General features: G+C 43.5%; 1 protein-coding gene across 1 annotated transcript; it reads left to right on the plus strand.

Annotated features, from left to right (window-relative positions):
* Positions 1 to 8,204: 8,204 nt before the first annotated feature.
* On the plus strand, positions 8,205 to 17,100 carry LOC137417778 (uncharacterized). Its single transcript, XM_068103681.2, has 9 exons — positions 8,205 to 8,353; positions 9,293 to 9,444; positions 11,387 to 11,673; positions 11,752 to 11,880; positions 11,971 to 13,147; positions 13,249 to 13,412; positions 13,519 to 13,697; positions 13,842 to 13,962; positions 16,450 to 17,100. The coding sequence occupies exons 1-9, from the start codon at positions 8,220 to 8,222 to the stop codon at positions 16,558 to 16,560; spliced, it is 2,454 nt and encodes an 817-aa protein (XP_067959782.2). The 5' UTR covers positions 8,205 to 8,219; the 3' UTR covers positions 16,561 to 17,100.
* Positions 17,101 to 20,450: the final 3,350 nt, after the last annotated feature.

The following is a 20,450-nucleotide window of genomic DNA, read 5'->3' on the forward strand; positions in this document are numbered from 1 at the left end:
CCATCGCACACCGATTCGTACACATAAAGAAGACTTGCCGAGCCATCACACGATACAATGCCGAAAGATCGAAGAGTTTTCACTCCACAAACAAGAGATACAGAAATAAGCGGCATATTTAGACCACAAAAGAACTAATTTGACTCACAATGTTTGTCCTAGTTTTCACAAAGCCGCCATTTTAATATACATGTGTTATGATCCGGCAGCGCAATTCCCACGGGGCGTGGATACTTGAGGCAGCGCGGCATTGTTTATGTTTAATGTGCTCTATAATTTATGATGTGCTCTATATTATATGGACGGCGCGTGCTGTTGTAGGTACCGTTGGAAATTTGAAAAAAAAAAAATTGTTGACGCGCGAGGGTCAAAATCGATGCGCGCGCTGACCAGAGACCGGAAATATATATATTTTTGGCCTTACATGAATTATTTAAAACTGTTTGCACCAAATGACAAAAAATTGGCAGAACAACTCTAATTAATGAAACAGTACTCCGACAACATTCATATGGAATTTGGCCTGGATAAGTGTACCAAATGCACATTCATACAATGTCGACCAACAAAAATTGACATAAAAACAACAATACAGGAGCTAGACAACGAAGCATTATACAAATACCTCGGAGTAGAAGAAGGCCACAAAACATCATGTCACAAAAAATACGCAAAACAATTACCAAAGAACACTTAGGTATAATGAGGCTGATCCTGAAAAAATACCTTTCTCCAAGGAACAAAATCAAAGCCATAAACTAACTCGTAATACCAGTCTGCCAGTACAGCTGTGGAATAATAAACTGGAGTGGGATTGTAAATAAACTGGCCACAATCAGAAATCAATAAACTGAATTTCAAAACAAGGAAACTCCTAACCTTCCACAAAATGTTTTATAAAAATCAATGCATCCCGAGGATGTACCTGCCGAGATGAGAAAGAGGGAGTGGCTTGATGGAGCTCAACCAAGTGCACAGAATGACAACTGTAGGATTGGCCAAGTAGGTAAAATGTGCAACAGACTGCCGAATCCAATTTGTATGCCAACACGAAGACAACAAACCAGAGAAGGTATTCTAACCAACCTTTCAAAAAATTTACAAAAACACGTGTGAATGGAAGATGTCACACAAGAAACCGAAACAATGAGTGCAGCCCAAATAATTGCAAAAAAAGAAGACAGAAAACCATAAAACGAAATATGAACAGATATACACCGACATATATATTCAGTTTTTTTTTTTGTTTGTTTTTTTTTAATTTATTTATACCTTCCTGCTCTTTTATCATTTTCCCAGGTGTCGGTGTATAAACCTCTCTGGTTTATACACCGACACCTGGGAAAATGATAAAAGAGCAGGAAGGTATAAAAAAAAAAAAGGGTTGGACAGAATGGAAGTAGACAAAGAAGGGTCTTAACAAACTACAGTTGGAAGCTGTCCGAGGCTCGGTGACAATCCTCAAAAGAGCACTCGGAACAAAACTTTGAGAATAAGAAAACTTCACAAATTGGTCCATGAATCATGATTCCTTACTGAAACGGAGATTGATACTTCGGGACCTGGGAGGGCTCCGTTCCACCTTCGGAAAACCACATTTGGAGATAACCAATGACACACACGTGCACACACACACACACACACACACACACACACACACACACACACACACACACACACACACACACACACAGTCGTGGCCACAAATATTGGCACCCTTGCACTTTTTTCAAATAATACACCATTTCTTCCAGAAAATTGTTGAAATGAAAAAATATTTTGGTATCCACACATGTATTTCTTTGGTTTACAGTGGAACAAAACAAAAAAAGTTCGAAAAAACGACTAAATCTTAGCAGAAATCCTAAAATGGCCCGGACATTATTTTTGGCACCTTTTAGAAGTTGTTAGAAATAATTCGATTTCAAGCAGGTGATTCTCCTTTACTTTGGAATTGAAGTCACCTGTGATAAGTTGCAGGTGCCTGCAATATTTAAAAAATCGCTCATTCAACCAGTTTGAACAGAGAAAAGGAGTCATTCTGCTGTTTTGTGTCACTGTGTGTACTGCAATGGGCATGGAGACAACAACAACAACAGGCATTTTAAGGCCATTTTCCCTGCAAGAGCAGGGGGTAGCCTTGCGGTCCCCATGACAATCTTCTCCATTTTGCCCTATTTTCTGCATCTCCCCTTGTTAACCCCCTTGCCCGCATTTCTTCTCCGACCATCTTTAGCCAAGTCTTTCTCGGTCTTCCCCGTCCTCTACTTCCTCTACATTCATTTCCATCACTCTTCTCAACCAGTCACTTTCATCCTTCCTCAACACATGACCAAACCATCTCAACCTGTTTCTCTTCACAGCATCCATCACATGCTCTATTCCCATCATCTTTGGCAATTCATCATTTGTCTTCCTCTCTCTCAACGATACTCCACACATCCAAGGAACCATTCGCATTTCCACCCTTTCCAGCCTTCGTTGCTGCTCTATGTTCATTACCCATGTCTCGCTCCCATAAATCATAACATTTCTCACACCGTTCCCTACAGCTTCAACGACACTCCCCTCCTCGTCAGCACGCAACTCAGTTCCCGAAACTTCTTCCATGCACATCTCACTCTAGCAACCGTTGCTAAGTCTGATCCACCTTCTCCATTCAGCATGTCTCCTCGGTAACAAAATGTTTTCACACCTTCCAGCTTCACGCCGTCTCCAAGATCCAACTCAACATTTCCTCCATCTGCAGCTCCCTCTGTGCACACCTTACACTTGAATGTAGCTGCCACACTGGTTAATGACCCTCTCAAACCACTACATTTTTGATGAACCCACTCGGCGCACATTGTACATTGAATGGAATTCACTCCGACACCCTTCCTGCACACAGCACACGGCCACTTCCCAGTTCTTTCCACCTCACCACATGCTTTACCACTTGCCATCACCTTCGTTTTTCCGATATTCACCTTCAGACCTTTTGCCTCCATACCTTCCTTTGGAGAAAAGAAAGAAAACCAGAGAATTGTCTGAGGAGGTCAGACACAAGATTGTAGCCAAGCATGGACAATCTCAAGGCTGCAAGTCCATCTCCAGAGACGTTCAAGTTCCTGTGTCCACCGTACGCAATGTTATCAGGAAGTTTAAGGCCCATGGCACTGTAGCCAACCTCCCTGGACGTGGCCGCAAGAGAAAACTTGATCGAAGTTGCAGCGAAGGATTGTTCAAATGGTGGAGAAAGCACCTCAATCAACTGACAAACAGATTCAAGCTGACCTTTGGACACAACGTACGACAGTTTCAACTTGCATCATCCGTCTCCAACTCAATGAAAGGGGGTTATATGGCAGGAGACCCAGAAGGACCCCACAGCTGAGAGAGAGACATAAGAAAGCCCGAATGGAGTTTACCATAACACACCTCAACAAGCCAAAGTCCTTCTGGGAGAATGTCCTGTGGACAGAGGAGACCAAATTAGAGCTTTTTGGTAAAACACATTATCTCTTTGTTTACATAAAACAAAATAAAGCCTTCAAAGAAAAGAACACCTTCCCTACAGTCAAACATGGAGAGGTTCAGTGATGTTTTGGGGTTGCTGTGCTTCCCTGGCACTGGGTACCTTTGAATGTGTACATGGCATCATGAAATCAGGAGATTACCAAGGCATTTTGGAGCGCAATGTTCAACCTAGTGTCAGAAAGCTGGGTCTCCGTAGAAGGTCATGGGTCTTGCAGCAGAACAATGACCCCAAACACACTTCAAAAAGCACCCAGGAATGGTTCAAGACAAAACGCTGGACTGTTCTGAAGTGGCCAGTAATGAGTCCAGATCTAAATCCCATTGAACACCCGTGGGGAGATCTGAAAACAGCAGTTGAGGGAATGCACCCTTCAAATCTTGGAGAACTGGAGCAGTTTGCACAAGAAGAGTGGGACAAACTGCCAGTAGAGAGGTGTCGGAAGCTCATTCATGGCTATAGGAAGCGCTCGACAGCAGTTATTTTGTCCAAAGGCTGTGCTGATTAAGTCTGGGGTTTCAATAATTTTGTCAATGCCATTTATTTTTATTCTCTGATTTAAAAGGATTTATTAAGTTCTGAATCAAAAACAAAGGTTCTGTAATATTAAGAGTGAAATAAAGAATTGTGGAGAACAAATACTTTTGTCAAATTCAACGTATTTTTCGAGAAAATTGTGTTATTTGAAAAAAGTGTAAAGGTACCAATAGTTCCCTGATACAGATACAAAAAGAAACAAATATGCAGAGAAAGCGTCATCGCACAACATGTTTGCTCTAAATCCAGGAAGCTTGGCACCTCTCTCAACCGTTGGACCATATCCCTGTCTTTCCCTCCAGATGGATGTCACGTCCACTGCAATCCCATACCAAATCCCACCATTGTTTCATCCTCTCCTATCGTCGTTCATGCACCTTCATGATTTTGTCCTGAATCCATTGTCTGTTTGCTTTTTTACTTGCAAATCTAAGATTTTCAAGTATATTGGTTGGTCTTGTGCGTTATTCTGCTTGTTTGTCTGTCAATTGGTCATAAGGAAGAAGCCTATTGATTTTGAGGTCAAAGGTCATCTTAAGGTCAAATTGTTAAAATTGTCATTTTTCATCCGATTGACTTCATCATTGAACAGCATTTGCACATCGAGTCACTAAATTGGGAAACCAACTATTTTTAAGGTCAAAAGGTCAAAGGTCAACTCTATGTCAAACTTCTAAAATAATTAATTTTCATCTGAAAAATCATCACTTTTCTTCCTATTAACTTGAAATTTAAATAGCAATTGCATAGTACATCATTGAATTGGGAAAGCAACTATTTTGAGGTCAAAAGGTCAAAGGTCAACCTGAGGTCAAACTTCCAAAATCATCATATTTCATCTGAAAATCTGTCAATTTTCATCCGATTGACTTGAAAATTAAATAGCAATTGCATAGTACATCACTGAATTGGGAAACAAACTATTTTTGAGGTCAAAAGGTCAAAGGTCAACTCTAGGTCAAACTTCTAAAATAATTAATTTTCATCTGAAAAATCCTCACTTTTCATCCTATTAACTTGAAAATTTAATAGCAATTTCATAGTACATCATTTATTGGGAAAGCAACTATTTTTGAGGTCAAAAGGTCAAAGATCAACTCCAGGTCAAACCTCTAATATAAATTTTCATCTGAAAAATCCTCACTTTTCATCCTATTAACTTGAAAATTAAATAGCAATTGCAAAGTACATCATTGAATCGGGAAACCAACTATTTTAAGGTCAAAAGGTCAAAGGTCAACTCTAGGTCAAACTTTTAAAATAATTAATTTTCATCTGAAAAATCATCACTTTTCTTCCTATTAACTTTTTTTTTTTTTTTTTTTTTTAAACTTGAAACTTTAAAAACTTGAAATTTAAATAGCAATTGCATAGTACATCATTGAATTGGGAAAGCAACTATTTTTGAGGTCAAAAGGTCAAAGGTCAACTTAAGGTCAAACTTCCAAAATCATCATATTTCATCTGAAAATCTGTCAATTTTCATCCGATTGACTTTAAAATTAAATAGCAATTGCATAGTACATCACTGAATTGGGAAACAAACTATTTTTGAGGTCAAAAGGTCAACTCTAGGTCAAACTTCTAAAATAATTACTTTTCATCTGAAAAATCCTCACTTTTCATCCTATTAACTTGAAAATTTAATAGCAATTTCATAGTACATCATTTATTGGGAAAGCAACTATTTTTGAGGTCAAAAGGTCAAAGATCAACTCCAGGTCAAACTTAATATAAATTTTCATCTGAAAAATCCTCACTTTTCATCCTATTAACTTGAAAGTTAAATAGCAATTGCAAAGTACATCATTGAATTGGGAAACCAACTATTTTTAAGGTCAAAGGTCAACTCTAGGTCAATCTTTTTAAATAATTAATTTTCATCTGAAAAATCATCACTTTTCATCCTATTAACTTGAAAATTAAATAGTAATTGCATAGTGCCTCACTGAATTGGGAAAGCAACTATTTTTGAGGTCAAAAGGTCAAAGGTCATCTCCAGGTCAAACTTCCAAAATCATTAATTTTCATCCAAAAAATCCTCACTTTTCATCCTATTAACTTGAAAATTGAATAGCAATTGCATCGTACATCATTGAATTGGGAAAGCAACTATTTTTGAAGTCAAAAGGTCAAAGGTCAACTCTAGGTCAAACTTCAAAAATCATCAATTTTCATCTGAAAAATCATCAATTTTAATCCAATTGACCTGAGCTTTGATCAAGATCGTCAATTTTAATCTTAATGAAATGGACAATTTGATGTTTCCATTGCAACTTTTTTTAAATTTTGGGGAGGGATGGATTTTGCAAGTATCGTGCTCTGCATGACGTCTTCTTGTTTGTTCCCAAATACTATCCCATGTTTTGGCTCCATCAACCTCTCCCTCATGTTTGCTTCGTTCTCCCTTATTATTACTTCACGTCTCCCATGTTCTTACGTGAACACTGCCCCCACCTCTACCCGAGCCTCCGACACTGCACATTTACCATCTGTCTCTGCATCCTTTAACGTGTTTCCGGCTTTGCCACATCCATTACATCACCACCCGGGCTCATCTAATGAGTCACACATTCGTGGGTTTCCTGTAGATTATCATCTCCCAAAAGTAGTGCAGTGATTTTGATTTTAAATATTTTGTACATGCTAATGTCTAACAATGTGATCCCCCACCCCAGATCCCTGGAGATTTACCATGGATGGACAGATCAAGAACGAGCTGTAACTGTTTAACTGATTGTTACAAATGGAAATTCAATCGTTCAGGCACATCGGGCCTATGCACAGATCACTACACAACCTCTAGGACACCTTGCACAAGTTAACAATACTGTACTGTGCACACAATACAAGAGTCTTCTTCTTCTTAGTCTTGACACTTCTTCGTCATTACATCATTCTTTATCTACACCTTTCTCATTCATGTTCGCTTCCACCCAATCACTCCATCTCCTCGTCAGTCCGCCATTTTGTCTCCTTCCTGGTGTGGTGGTGGTGTGGTGGCATTCTCATCAACATCTTTATCTCAGTCACATCGAATCTTTGCTCCCACATTCGTATCATCGGCCATGCTTCCTACGTTCCAAAGCCCCCGGCCTCACTACCTTTGTGTGCACCTTCAGTCTCACCGAGATGTTTGGATCACAAAACACACCTGAATGAGACCTTCTTCCCGTTACTCCACCATGTCTGTATCCTGATTCCTCATCTCCCCGTCGAACTCACCATCCCGCCACACTGATGATCCCAGGGTTAAGGTGCAAAAACACTTGGCCCATCACACCTGTGATGTATTCAGCAGGTGATTTACCTAGTGTAAGGTACAGAACGGGCTGCCAGGATCACCTAGAGCTATGTACACTCACCTCTGAGAATCCTGACCCAGTTATAATCCTGACCCAGTGTTTCGCGAAGTGAAGGTGAGTTATCTCCGGCCAACTGACCAAATCACAAATTCCGGCCATAACTACACTGCAGGTGCGGCAATGGCAAACCACCCGCGGAGCACCAGCACCGAATCGAATCTACCTTCGGGTAGGCTAAACGTTCCCTTACAAATGGCAAGGGTGGTTTGCCATTGCCTTCTCATCACTATAAACCAACACATGCTTTCAACAACAGGTGACGTCATGCCAACAGGCGTGACGTGTCCCGTTTGGAGCCAAAGGCCGATCGAGTGCCAACATTTCTTATCTGTCGTTTCCACGGTGTCTGTCTCTCCGTTCGTCTATTTATTACGTATTTTCACCGACGCACGAATGTTTATAAAGACAACGTGCTCAACATACCAGACATTTATCGCATTAAAAGGCGAATAATTTATATTTATAACCTCATGAGATGACAAAAAGAGGGTCTCGTGGACTCGGACAATAAGCTTCCTCGACTTTCACTTGTAAATAGGAAAGTTTTCAAGGATCGTTGTGACGTCACTGGTCTGTCAGCTTCCCCACCAATCAAGCGGCAAATTCCACTTTAGGTCTTTGGACAACACGACAAAGGTGACAACGACATGTCTCCTGTGTATCTGGCTCTGTCTAACTGTTCCCCGACTCGTCCATCTCCCCCGATCCCCATGGGTCACCAGCCCCCCCCCCTTTACCCCCATTTCTACCCTCTTGGCTTCGCGCCGCATACCTTAGCTCCAAATTTGGAGAAAACTACAATGCCGATGACGTCATCGCCGCAATCAACCAATGGGCGCGGGGAACGCCTGTCGCGCGCCTCGCCGACTGGATATAAGAACCTGGGGGAGGGAAAGGGAGCGTTTCGCCGCCGCGGACGGTTTGCTGGTGAGCGGTGAGTTATGGGAAAGTTTGGGCTGCAAACTTCGGGACACGATTCAAATGGCGTCGCAACTTTAGGGGATAGTGGGTGTGTGTAGGCGTAGGCGGGCTTGCGGTTGGTGGTTGTGGTTGAAGGAGGTCGCCGTAGCTGTGCAAATGTTACCTTTTCAAATGTTACCTTTTTTTGTATTGGTTGTGAAAGTTATTGGGACAGAGGGGAAGAGAAAGTACTTCGTCTCTACCTTTTGATACAATGGCGTTGCTGGTGTGTGTGTGTGTGTGTGTGTGTGTGTGTGTGTGTGTGTGTGTGTGTGTGTGTGTGTGTGTGTGTGTGTGTGTGTGTGTGTGTGTGTGTGTGTGTGTGTGTGTGTGTGTGTGTGTGTGTGTGTGTGTGTGTGTGTGTGTGTGTGTGTGTGTGTGTGTGTGTGCGCTTGCCATACGTGACACACCCCATATCTCCCTTCTCCATGGGTTCTGGGAAATCCTCAGGCATTTGCCCTTACAAGGGCAAGGAAAGTAGCTATGGCATGATGTCATCAGAAGCATGTTGGGGGTGCTTGGAGAAGAGGGCCAGCTTGGAATGTTAAACAGACATAGGTGGGGGCGATGGGTGATGTCTGAAAAACGTACCGACACTGTCTGCCCTTCCGAGACCCCTCCCAGACTTGCCAGGATGTGCAGAGTACATTATGGGCTAAGATGATATCCTGGCAAACATTACGTAATAATTGCACCAATTTCTAGCGGGATGGTTCAAAAGGATTTGTCTTTGCTGAACATTTTCAATTGGTCTGCTGAACCTTTGGTCACATGTTTCCATCTGACTTTAGACTATTTTAAGGGAATGGCAATTTTGGTTATTTGAAGTCATTTTGATCAGATTGTTGCAAATCAATAATAGGAGGTATCAGGTGCACATTGAGATGTGTCTAGTTGATGCTGTGCTCGGCAGGTTTGGCCGTGCAGGACTTGTACGCACCATGGCTGCACCACAGCGTGATGTTCCACTTTTCTACAAACCGGTGAAGAAGTTCACCTCAGTTGCTGCACCTCGACCTAAGGGGTCTGACGGAGGGGTCCCTGTGGCTCCGCAGGCTGCACAAGGTGAGGCCATTGACCTGAAGGAACCTTTTCTACTATGACGTCGCCCCCGTTGAAAGCGACGGTCGTAGAGGGTGCAGTTGCCTCCACATTGGTCTGACCTTTTTGTATACTAAAGCTGGGCTCGTATAGGAGCGAGGCCTTGCAGATGACCTATGTAGCGTGCCTTCATGGCTCTATTCCTTCCGAGAGCTGCTCGGTGGGGTGTTGGTCACTTTGTCTTCCTTTGAGGGTATGCAGACAATGTCGGTGATGGATCATCCACACGTGCCCTCAAGATGATGCCATGAATCCGCATCCAATAGCCTCAGGGTAGCATTGTACGGTACATTTTGTTTTTGTCAAGTTGAAAGAAAAGCTCAAGGTTTTTGTCTGCCACAGAGTGTTTGAAGAGGTCCTTCCTTCATTTTATCCTCATTCAATTCCCAGGCTGAGATGGCTTGGCGGTTGTCCCGTGAAGCCACAGAGCAATCCATTCCTTGCTCATGTAATATCTTCTTTTTTTTTTCTTTTCTTTTTTTTTGTTCCATTCATTATATCATTGGTTCCGACCCAACTTTGCTTGCCATAACTTGGATGAGCCTTGACTTCAGTCACTGAAGGACTTTCCTTGGCACAAACCCATTAAGTGAAACGCACAAATGTAACAACAGTTTTGATAACTGACTGTCATCCGACAGTCACGTGACCCCCTTCCCTTCGCCCTCCTACATAATGAGATTGACAAACCTTTGGTGTTGCATTATCCTCCATTTCCATCCTCTTTAATGCATTGTCCAACGGTTCGATCTGACTCCAGAAACTGCCCATCTTGAGTGTCCTCAATACAGTGGATGTGGATGTGCAGCCATGTTAATTGGATGTAAAACTTCTTCACACATGCTCGATTTTCCATTTTTGGGATTGAGGAAATCACATCGACCTAAATCTGCTGAATATGTAGGGTGAGGCAACTTGTTCTCCTTTCAGGACTTTAATAGGTCACGGTCCTGCCATCTTGTATTGGGCATGGCATCATTCAAAAGAGTTCCAGCTTTTTATTTATTTTTGCGCTGCAGATCTCGTATCATGAAAGCAATATGGCGTAGTCTCCATTCACTGCTGTGGAATTTCCAAGCTTGGCAAAATTCCATTGTTGGCATGAAGTGAAGCACCTTGATGCTCCCTTGTTGGGGTTTGGCCCTTTCAACTCTGAGGCTTCGGTTGTGACTCTTAGTTGTGGAACCAAGGTAGGTCACCAGCAATGATGTGGTCCAAGAAAATGTCACCTTCCCAATGGAAATGCCAAAGATGCTTACAGCTAACCGGTTCGGTCTCCGCTCCTCGGTGAGGACATGTGACACCCTTGGTGACAATGCGATGCACAGTTGACTTTAGCATCTCAGACTGTTGCACGTTCTTGAATTGTGATCTGCCGATATTGAAGTAAGTCTTAACGACAGCGACATTGTCCTCGTACCGTCTGGTGGCAAGCGTGCCCGAACGCAGTCCATCGTGCGCATTTACTTTTTCTCCCAGAATGGATGATTCCAATCACTGAACAGTTCTCGAGTTCACACAACTGTGAAGAAAAAGAAGAAGAAGAAGAAGAGTTGATGAATTTGATGTGGTTTTTTTTTTCTTCTTCTGTATCACCATGATTTTGACGAGCGTTTGAATGTCTTTGCTGAAGATTTTCGCCATGGCCACGACCTTGATACAAGATGCCATCATTTCGACTCCTGAAACAGGAAAAGTGTGACGAACTTTATTCGCAAGACAAATCGAGTGGAGACTGTACACATAACTTTGTTATCACGAAGACTTTGTAAAGTTCCAGTGGGGATGGCAACTTTTGGGATGTCTTCATACTCAGGGGTAGCTGGGCTTGTGGGGAGAGATTGATGTTATGAATGATCTTTTAAAATGATGCGAATTCATTGTCTCCCTCCCCCTTTCTCAACAGATGATCTGCCATTGCCCCCACCTCCACCTGCATCTTCATCTTCATCTTCATCTTCAGACGACACCACTCTTTTTCCACCACCTCCAGACCCTGTTCCATTTCCACTGCCACCCCCACTTGATGACCAGGACCTGCCTTTGCCACCCCCTCCTCCTGCACTCCAATCCTTAGCAGCTGTAGCTCCACCGCCTCCACCACCACCACCACCACCACCACCACCACCTCCACCGCCTCCTCTACCCCCTCCAGCCCTCACTATTAATCGACCACTCGTGATTCAGAAACAGGTGCAGCTCAGTCATTTAAATCTCTCCATATTGGCTAAGCCTCGGTTACTGTGCTGCTAATATATTGTTATGTTGCAGGCAAAGGGATCGGCGATCAGTGCTGGAGCAAAACCTCCGGCCCGAGGTCGAGATGAGGGTGGCGATGCAATGAGTAGTATGATTGCAGAGATGAAAAAGAGTTCTCCGTTCCAGCTACGCAAAGTGCAGGTAATTATGGAGGTGGATTTGGATACTCGGTGCTTTTGATCGTTTAACTTGTGCAATCTAGCTTCAGTTGTTTCGCTTATACCCAATCAGGAGGCTGAAATGTCTGAAGTTGCTCCCACTACCCGTGTTGGACAGTCAACGGTCACACTGACATCTGCACCTAGCCTTCCACAGCCTGCTCCTCCAATGCAACCGAATTCGGCAATGCCTTCTGTCCCACGACCTTCGACTCAAGCCAGCAACAATACTCAGTTCCAACCACGTTCAGCTTCAATGACGCCAAGCCAAGCTGTGCTTCGACCAGTTGGTGGCTTAGCCCCTACCAAAGCTTCTCTGCCTGCAACCACCACATCATCCTCTGTAGCAACCTCCTCTGTAGCAGCAGTTCCTGTACAAAGTGGGGGGTATAAGCCTCGGTCACCCCGTCCTTTTCGTTCTAAATCTCCTGCTTTGGTTGGACAACAACCATCACCACCAACATACAATCAGTTGCAGCTTGATAACTCTACAGGAGGAAAGTGGGGTGTAAACGAAAGTGCTGTCCAGAAAGTTGTGCCGCCTGCAGACCAATATCGTCCCCAGGCCCCGGCGCCGTCGCCCTATCGTCCACAAGCTCCGGCTCCATCACCCTATCGTCCCCAAGCTCCGGCTCCATCGCCTTATCGTCCCCAAGCCACAGCTCCAATGCCCTATCGTCCCCAAGCCTCGGCTCCGACACCAAACCTTCCCCAAGCCCCGGCTCCGACGCCCTATCTTCCGCAAGCTCCGGCTCCGACGCCCTATCTTCCCCAAGCCCCGGCTCCGACGCCCTATCTTCCCCAAGCCCCGGCTCCGACGCCCTTTCTTCCCCAAACCCCGGCTCCGACGCCCTTTCTTCCCCAAGCCCCGGCTCCGACGCCCTTTCTTCCCCAAGCCCCGGCTCCGACGCCCTATCTTCCCCAAGCCCCGGCTCCGACGCCCTATCTTCCCCAAGCCCCGGCTCCGACGCCCTATCTTCCCCAAGCCCCGGCTCCGACGCCCTATCTTCCCCAAGCCCCGGCTCCGACGCCCTATCTTCCCCAAGCCCCGGCTCCGACGCCCTATCTTCCCCAAGCCCCGGCTCCGACGCCCTATCTTCCCCAAGCCCCGGCTCCAACACCCCATCGTCCCCAAGCTCCGGCTCCGACACCCCATCTTCCTCAAGCCTCGATTCCAACGCCCTCTATCGATTTACTGACAGCCTTGCCCCCGACAGTGCAACCGGTGACTGGGCAGCCTGGTAAAAAGGGTATGTTGCACCTTTTAATGAAACTTTCCGATCTTGCATGCACTTTTGCTGTTCCAGTAACAGTTACCAGGTGGTAAACGATGCCTAAAATTTTCCTGCAGTGTTGTGTGGGGTTTGTCAGGGGGATGTTACTGGCCGATACTGCACCTTCAATGACACTCCCTACCACTCAACCTGCTTCATATGTTCCAAATGCTCTGCTTCACTCGTTGAAACTCAGTTCTATGAGAAGGATGGAATATTCCTTTGTGAAAATTGTCACTTGGTAAGTTGCATTTCCTCTTCATCATCGCTGTCATCGAGAAAGGTTGTCGTTTGTGGTTCTCACACTGCGCACCCTCATGTAACCAAAACTTTTGATCTCATGGCAGAAAACCCTCGCCCGCTGCGCTGCCTGCGGGGAAATGGTGCGCGAGCGCCTGCTCCAGGCTGGGGACCTGACCTTCCATCCAGACTGCTTTGTGTGTTCAACCTGCCAAAAACCACTCAGCACAACACCGTTTGCATTCGGACCTGATAAAAAACCGCTGTGTCTTCCTGACTACCATAGGTGTGTGCTTGTGGGTTGTTGTGGGTAAAAGTATCGTTTTGAGGTGTTGGAGTGACTGCAAAATTCCCAATTTTCTTGACTCTGCAAGCTTTGGCCGTTTGTTTACTGAACCAACCTTGTATGGTTTCCATCATTTTTTCACAGGAAGTTCTCTCCCCGCTGCAGTGCCTGCGGAGAAGCTATTGTACCAGGGCCTGGTGAAGATAAAACTTTGAGATTGGTTATACAGGATCGAAACTTTCATCCTCAGTGCTTCTGCTGCCAGGTAAGATTGGCGTTGGGATGGTGAGGGAGGAAGCACTTTTAATACCGCACTAACTTTTACACTTTATGAATAACTGCAGGTATGGTGTTTTTAATAGCAAACGTGATTATGGAAAACATTCCATTTTGAAGCCACATGTTGGTGTCTGTGGAGACGTATTTTTTATTATTGAAGTTTGCCATAATCAAGGCTGAAAGGTTTGCCTCACTGATTTGTAAATGACAACAGAGAAAGAGGAAACAATGGAGCTACATTCAATGTACACCGCCCCATGCTAAATAAATTAACATATCCTCCAACGTGCGACGTCGCCGGGCGCTAGCCTAGCATGCAGCCTAGCAGCACATGGAAACAGAATTGGGAGGGAGCAATGCACAATAATTGATTGTTTCATTGTCTAATTAAAATAAATAAATAATCGTAAAATAAATAATTTCTTAATCAATTGGCTAATAGCATACCGAAGCCACCACTGTTTCATCCAAATCTAACTTGTTGAAAATTAATTAAATAATTAATCGATAAATTAAATAATTAATTGATTAATTGATTCATCAATAAATCAAAAATACCCTTTTGCTGAATCGCTTGGTCATTTTTGTGTCCAAACATCAGCTTCCTAGCTTAAAGGATGGCTGTGATATCGCCCGGACAAACAAGAAAACAAGTAGAGCTACATTCAAAGAACACTGCCCTTACGCCAAATAAATAAATAACATCCTCCAACGCGTGATGGCGCTGGGGTGCCTTCCGTGCCTGGCGACGCTGCAATGCAGCACATGGACATGGAGATGGAGATGGAATTAGGAGGGAGCGGTGTATAATTGAATAGTTGCATAATAAAAATAAATTAATAATCGTAAAATAATTAATTTATTTAGCTATTGGCTAATGGCATACATAAGCCACCACTGTTTCAACCAATTCTAACATTTTGAAAAGTAATTAAATAATTTTTTGTTTTTTTTGTATACAAGATCGAGGCTCATGAAAGAGCTAACATTAATCACACAAAGTCAAACCGAAACACAAAATAAGGGGAGCAGTGGACAAGATGGGGAGAGGGGGAAGGACACAAACACAACATTTGAGAGCAAGGACATTGAGAGGGTTTGGGGGGAGGTGGGAGAGGTATAAAACATATGGACACTACAAGGACTTCCAGGAAAGAAGTTGGAATTTCGAAAAAGTGTATCTGGGGTAAAAGTTAGCGGGGGTAGAAAAGATCAAGGTTTTGGATGGGGGAAGATAAGAGATGGTGGTGAACAGTTGTTTTAAAGCCCTTTAGGGAGGAGTTGGATTGAAGGGAGTGGGGGAGTTTGTTCCAGAGGTGGGAGAAAGGGGGAATGAAAGAAAGAAGGTGAGCAGAGAGCCTCGATTTTGGCAGTTTTACCATAAGAGGGTTGCAGGCAGATTGATGAATCGATTAATTAATCAATAAATCAAAAATATCCTTAAAAGCCAAATTATTTGGTCATTGTCATGTCCAAATTTCAGCTTCCTAGCTCAAATGGTGCCTGGGATAATGCCCAGTTGTGAAAGGAAATAAATAAGTACTTAATAAATCGATAATAATTAAGTAATTGATTAATGAAAAAATTTAAAATACCGATTTTTGCCAAAGCACGTGCTCACTATTGTGCCCAATTTTCAGCTTCCAAGCTCAAAGGATGGCTGAGATATCCCCCGGACAAACAAGAAAACTGAGTGAAAACTGAGTACTCCTTTCAGCGCGCGTCATTGCCGGGCCCCCTTCAGCGCCTAGAGATGGAATAGGAAAGGAGCGGTGTACAAAATGGAAATGTGTGGAAATAAGCCTTCGATCTATTCACCAGCATGAGCGATGTTAAGAAAGAGTACGTTTATTATTCTTTTGTATGGAGCACAAGGCTGTAGGGTAGCATCATTGACTGAAGGGTGCGGCTGTGCCGCTGATGCAGTGCCATCTGCTGGTAGGGCAGCAATTTGTAATTTTTCATGGTGCTGCTGATACCTTGCCTACACTTCACGAAGGACACCATGGGATCTTTAACGTCCACCACCAAATTCCAACAGACGGGACGCTTGTTTAACGTCAATCCCAGGGACGGCACACATTGATGGATCACCCATTCTGAAACACCGGAATGACAGTTTATACCTGGGACGAGATTCAAACCCAGGCCAGACAGCTCAGGACAGAACAATAGGTTTATTAATTTATTTCGAAGCCTTTTATTTGGTGATAAATAATTTGTGCATCAACATTTAATTCTTTTTAATTTTGCAGGGAATCGAGACTCATGGTGGAGCTTGTTCGTATGGCATATATCACCTGTATAGCGAAGGCGTTGAATGACATGTGTGACTTTAACATAGATTACAAGTCGATGTTTGTGAGGAATGAGTGGATAAAACAGCTTGTTTTGAATGTAGGAACTCGGCATTATGAGCCATGGATGGTAGGTTAAGTGATTGCCCTAATAACGGCACCTCTGACCGTTTCAGGGTTGCGGATTGCTGTTGTCGAACACGGAGAATGGCAGTGGATGTTACCCCGTCGGAGATGGTATCTTCTGTTATCAGTGTGCCAAGGAGCAGGCCAAAGCTTCGGCCTAGTTGTCTGCAAGCAGCTGCTGAAGCTGCACATTCGATGGAGCATGCCAAAGCCTCGGCCTAGTTGTCCATGTGCGTACAATGTCCACGGGCGCATGCGGCCTTGTTTTATTTTATTTTCTGCTAATAAAGCTTTTGATTCCTTTCTGGATGTGTTGCTGATGTCTGCAATCGAATTGGAGGAGGGTGCGGGTAGTGGAGGGGAGGATTGAAATCGCCGATGCATTAATGTCACGATGCTGTTGAGATTATTTAATAATTGTAACTTTCCGCAGGGATTGACCTTATGCTGGATATCTGAAGTTGCTGGTGATGTTCGGGTCGTATGTTGTACTTTGTTCCGTTAACGCTCGTCCGCACGGTGTTTCATCGCGGAGCTTGGCCGTGCAGCTTTTCCATTGCTCTGCGTTGCTTTGTGCACAAGGAAATGTTTTGATACCAGTCGTTATCAGGTCCTTGGATTGTTTGTTTTTATTTGTACTTTTCTCCTGTAATATTGTGCGATGCATTTTATTACTGGTGCAATAAAATTGTTCGCTTTTACTTTGCAGTGTTTGGCTGGATGTGTTTAACCTTCACTGCATGGTGATGTTCCAAGGAACACAAATTGGGCAACTGGATTATTCCACCTCCATTAGAGCATTTTGTTTCCTGCATTCTCAACACTCGTAATATCCGAACTGCATCAAGGAGATGGCGGAATTTCAGAATGAAATTTTGCATCAAAAATGTGAATTATAAAGTATGCGGTGTTGACCTAATTTTGGTGGTGACCTAATTTTTAAGCTCGACCTAATTATAGATACAACTCTCACCCAGCGACCACTCCAGAGAAGAGAAAATGGACTTTGCTAATGGCTAAACAATTGGAAATCAGATCTAAAGCAAATAATTCACCTGCAATCAAAATGGATAGATTTTCTTCTGCACAATATGTCCCATTGCACCAGATGATCATTTCAGTCATGAAACTTTCATTTTCTTATTTTACACTAAAAAGGCTCACAAAAGACATTTACTGGATTTTGTTTGAGTATGTTGGATCTTTAATGTCAAAAATAACTGGCAAAGTATTATATCCATTGGGTCATTTCAAGGTTGTGTTTCCTGTTCCCAGGAAGATTTTACAGGTAATTCTGTTTTATAGATTTCTATTCAATTACCTTTGAATTCCGGTTTTGCACTCTAAGTGGTAAATATTGTATTACTCCTTCGGATGTGCTGTTGCCGCATTGCTAGTGTTTTTTTATAAATGTTTATGATTTATTTTTTCTATCCTAGCAAAAAAAATTTTTTCTATCATATGTAGAGCAACGGTACCCACCCTATGGGCGGGGCTTCAATTGGGAGGCCCAAATGAAAAGGCAAAATATCAAAGTGAAGGCTTTTTTATTTTAAACGATTTATATAAACATCCGTTAAATCATATCTCACGCAAATCATCAAAATCGAAACAGAATTTGTAGAATTTCAATAAAAGCCACATCACTGTTCATATCGGTAAATATTATTCCATCGTGTTTCAAATTTGGGCAATGGCCTCTCCAATATTCGATGTGTTCACGGTTTGAGTTACGTAACGTAACGTTTGACGATGTTTGTGTTCACGGTAGTGTTTGATGTGACGGTGTGAACGTAATTTCGTAATGTTTTTCGTTTTCATTTTCGTAATCGTTTAATGAACGTTTAATGTGCGTAATGATCATCTTACTATAATTCACCAAGTGTCCGTCCGTCTGTCTGTCCATCCGTTTGAAGGTACCGCAAAAACGGCTGAACCGATCGCAACGATATTTTGGGTGGGTAATCCTGGGATCCCCTGGAGTAAAATAGGGCATATTGTTTTTCCAATTTCAGCTTTGGCCTCCAGCATTTTCAGGTTTGGACTCCAGCATAACGTTAATTTCCCGGGTGCCGCACAAACCGCTGCACCGATCGCTGCACAGCTGCACCGATAGGCTGCACCGATCGGACGCGGTGACCTCGGACAAAGACCTTTTATAAGGACATGGGTTGAATCCCCGCTTGAGAGAATGCCAACCCCCTCCCCGCCATCACGGTCGTCTCTCCAACTCACAATCCCACGAGATATGCGGAAAGGACGACAAAAACCCAATTATCTTCTTTTTGATTTGTATATAAACCATTAAAAGTAAATAATGACCTCTGCCAAAGTTCAAACGACGTGGGTTTAATCCCTACATGAAAGAATTCCACATAGGTATTTGGGTGGTATATACGCTAACAGATCGCTGGCTCCATCGATCTTGCCGAGGCCATAACACCCATCGGCTCAAAATCCTTTTAACTGTTGACTTGGTAGTTTTTACTACCAAGTCAACAATCGGCCAAAACAGTTCAATCTTGGCTTCATCAGACCACAGAATCTTGTTTCTCACAGTCTGAGAGTCCTTTAGGTGCTTTTTTGCAAACTCCAAGCGAGCTCTCATGTGTCTTTCACTGAGGAGAGGCTTCCGTCTGGCCACTCTGCCATAAAGCCCAGATCGGTGGAGTGTTGCAATGATGGTTGTCCTTCTGGAAGTTTCTCCCATCTCCACACAGGATCTCTGGAGCTCAGCCAGAGTGACCATCGGGTTCTTGGTCACCTCTCTTACCAAGGCCCTTCTCCCCCGATTGCTCAGTTTGGCCGGGCGGCCAGCTCTAGGAAGAGTCCTGGTTGTTCCAAACTTCTTCCATTTAAGAATTATGGAGGCCACTGTGCTCTTGGGAACCTTCAATGCAGCAGAGATTTTTTTTGTGGGCTTCACCAGATCTGTGCCTCGACACAATCCTGTCTCTGAGCTCTGCAGGCAGTTCCTTCGACCTCATGGCTTGGTTTTTGCTCTGATATGCATTGTCAGCTGTGAGACCTTAACAGGTGTGTGCCTTTCCAAATCATGTCCAATCAATTGAATTTACCACAGGTGGACTCCAATCAAGGTGTATAAACTTCTCAAAGATGATCAAGAGAAATGGGAGGCACCTGAGCTAAATTTCAAGTGTCATAGCAAAGGGTCTGAATACTTATGGAAATGTGATATTTCAGTTTTTTATTTTTAATAAATTTGCAAAACTTTCTAAAATCCTGTTTTCTCTTTGTCATTATGGGGTATTGAGTGTAGATTGATGAGGGAAAAAATGAATTTAAACGATTTCAGCATAAGGCTGCAACATTACAAAATGTGAAAAAAGTGAAGGGGTCTGAATGCACTGTATATAATGTCTAAATAAATAAATATATATACATATATATATATACATACATACATATATATACATATACATACACATATATATATATACATATACATATATATACATATATATATTGTTGCGGATATGAGATTGGCCTCCATCCATATCCGCTTGTAAATATTCCCCTATTTCCCCAATACTTCCCAACTATCCCCAATCCCCCATTCCCTAGTCCCATTTTCTCTAAACAACACTCTGTAGCCCCGACCTTCCCCTATTTCCCCCATTAAATGTCGCATCCAGGTCCACCGCATCTCACGTAGACAACTATAGGACATCTTGCTAGTTATTCTTAGTCTATGTCAGTTAAGGACTCGTTTCCATTCATTCTGACTCTTCGTTGCACCAGAATGTGATTGTATGGCACCGTTAGAAAGTTTAGGACCTCCCAATACCTCCCCGCAGCTCTTCCTCATGGTACAACAACAACAACAACAGCGGCGGCGGCGAGGGGAGTGTGCGTCCTCACTCCGGCTTGGTTAGCCGCCATTGAACATGTGCTCCGACGGGGTTACCACGCAGGGGCTCGCTGTCAGCTCCTCGTCAAGGGCGGAGTCCGGTAACCCCCCGCACCCAATAGAAGCGGCGGACCGATTCCATCTGGGGCGGAGCCAATGAGCCGAGGGCATGTCACTCCC

This window comes from Myxine glutinosa, unplaced genomic scaffold (assembly GCF_964187855.1).
Source record: "Myxine glutinosa unplaced genomic scaffold, kmMyxGlut1.1 SCAFFOLD_812, whole genome shotgun sequence".
Taxonomy (NCBI): domain Eukaryota; kingdom Metazoa; phylum Chordata; class Myxini; order Myxiniformes; family Myxinidae; genus Myxine; species Myxine glutinosa.

What these genes read in the sequence shown, in the direction of transcription:
- LOC137417778 (XM_068103681.2), top strand. Translation starts at nt 8,220, where the DNA reads ATGCCGATGACGTCATCGCCGCAATCAACCAATGGGCGCGGGGAACGC. An exon ending in GGACGGTTTGCTGGTGAGCG is followed by an intron (nt 8,354 to 9,292) that starts GTGAGTTATGGG and finishes TGTGCTCGGCAG; the next exon opens with GTTTGGCCGTGCAGGACTTG. An exon ending in TGGGCAGCCTGGTAAAAAGG is followed by an intron (nt 13,148 to 13,248) that starts GTATGTTGCACC and finishes ATTTTCCTGCAG; the next exon opens with TGTTGTGTGGGGTTTGTCAG.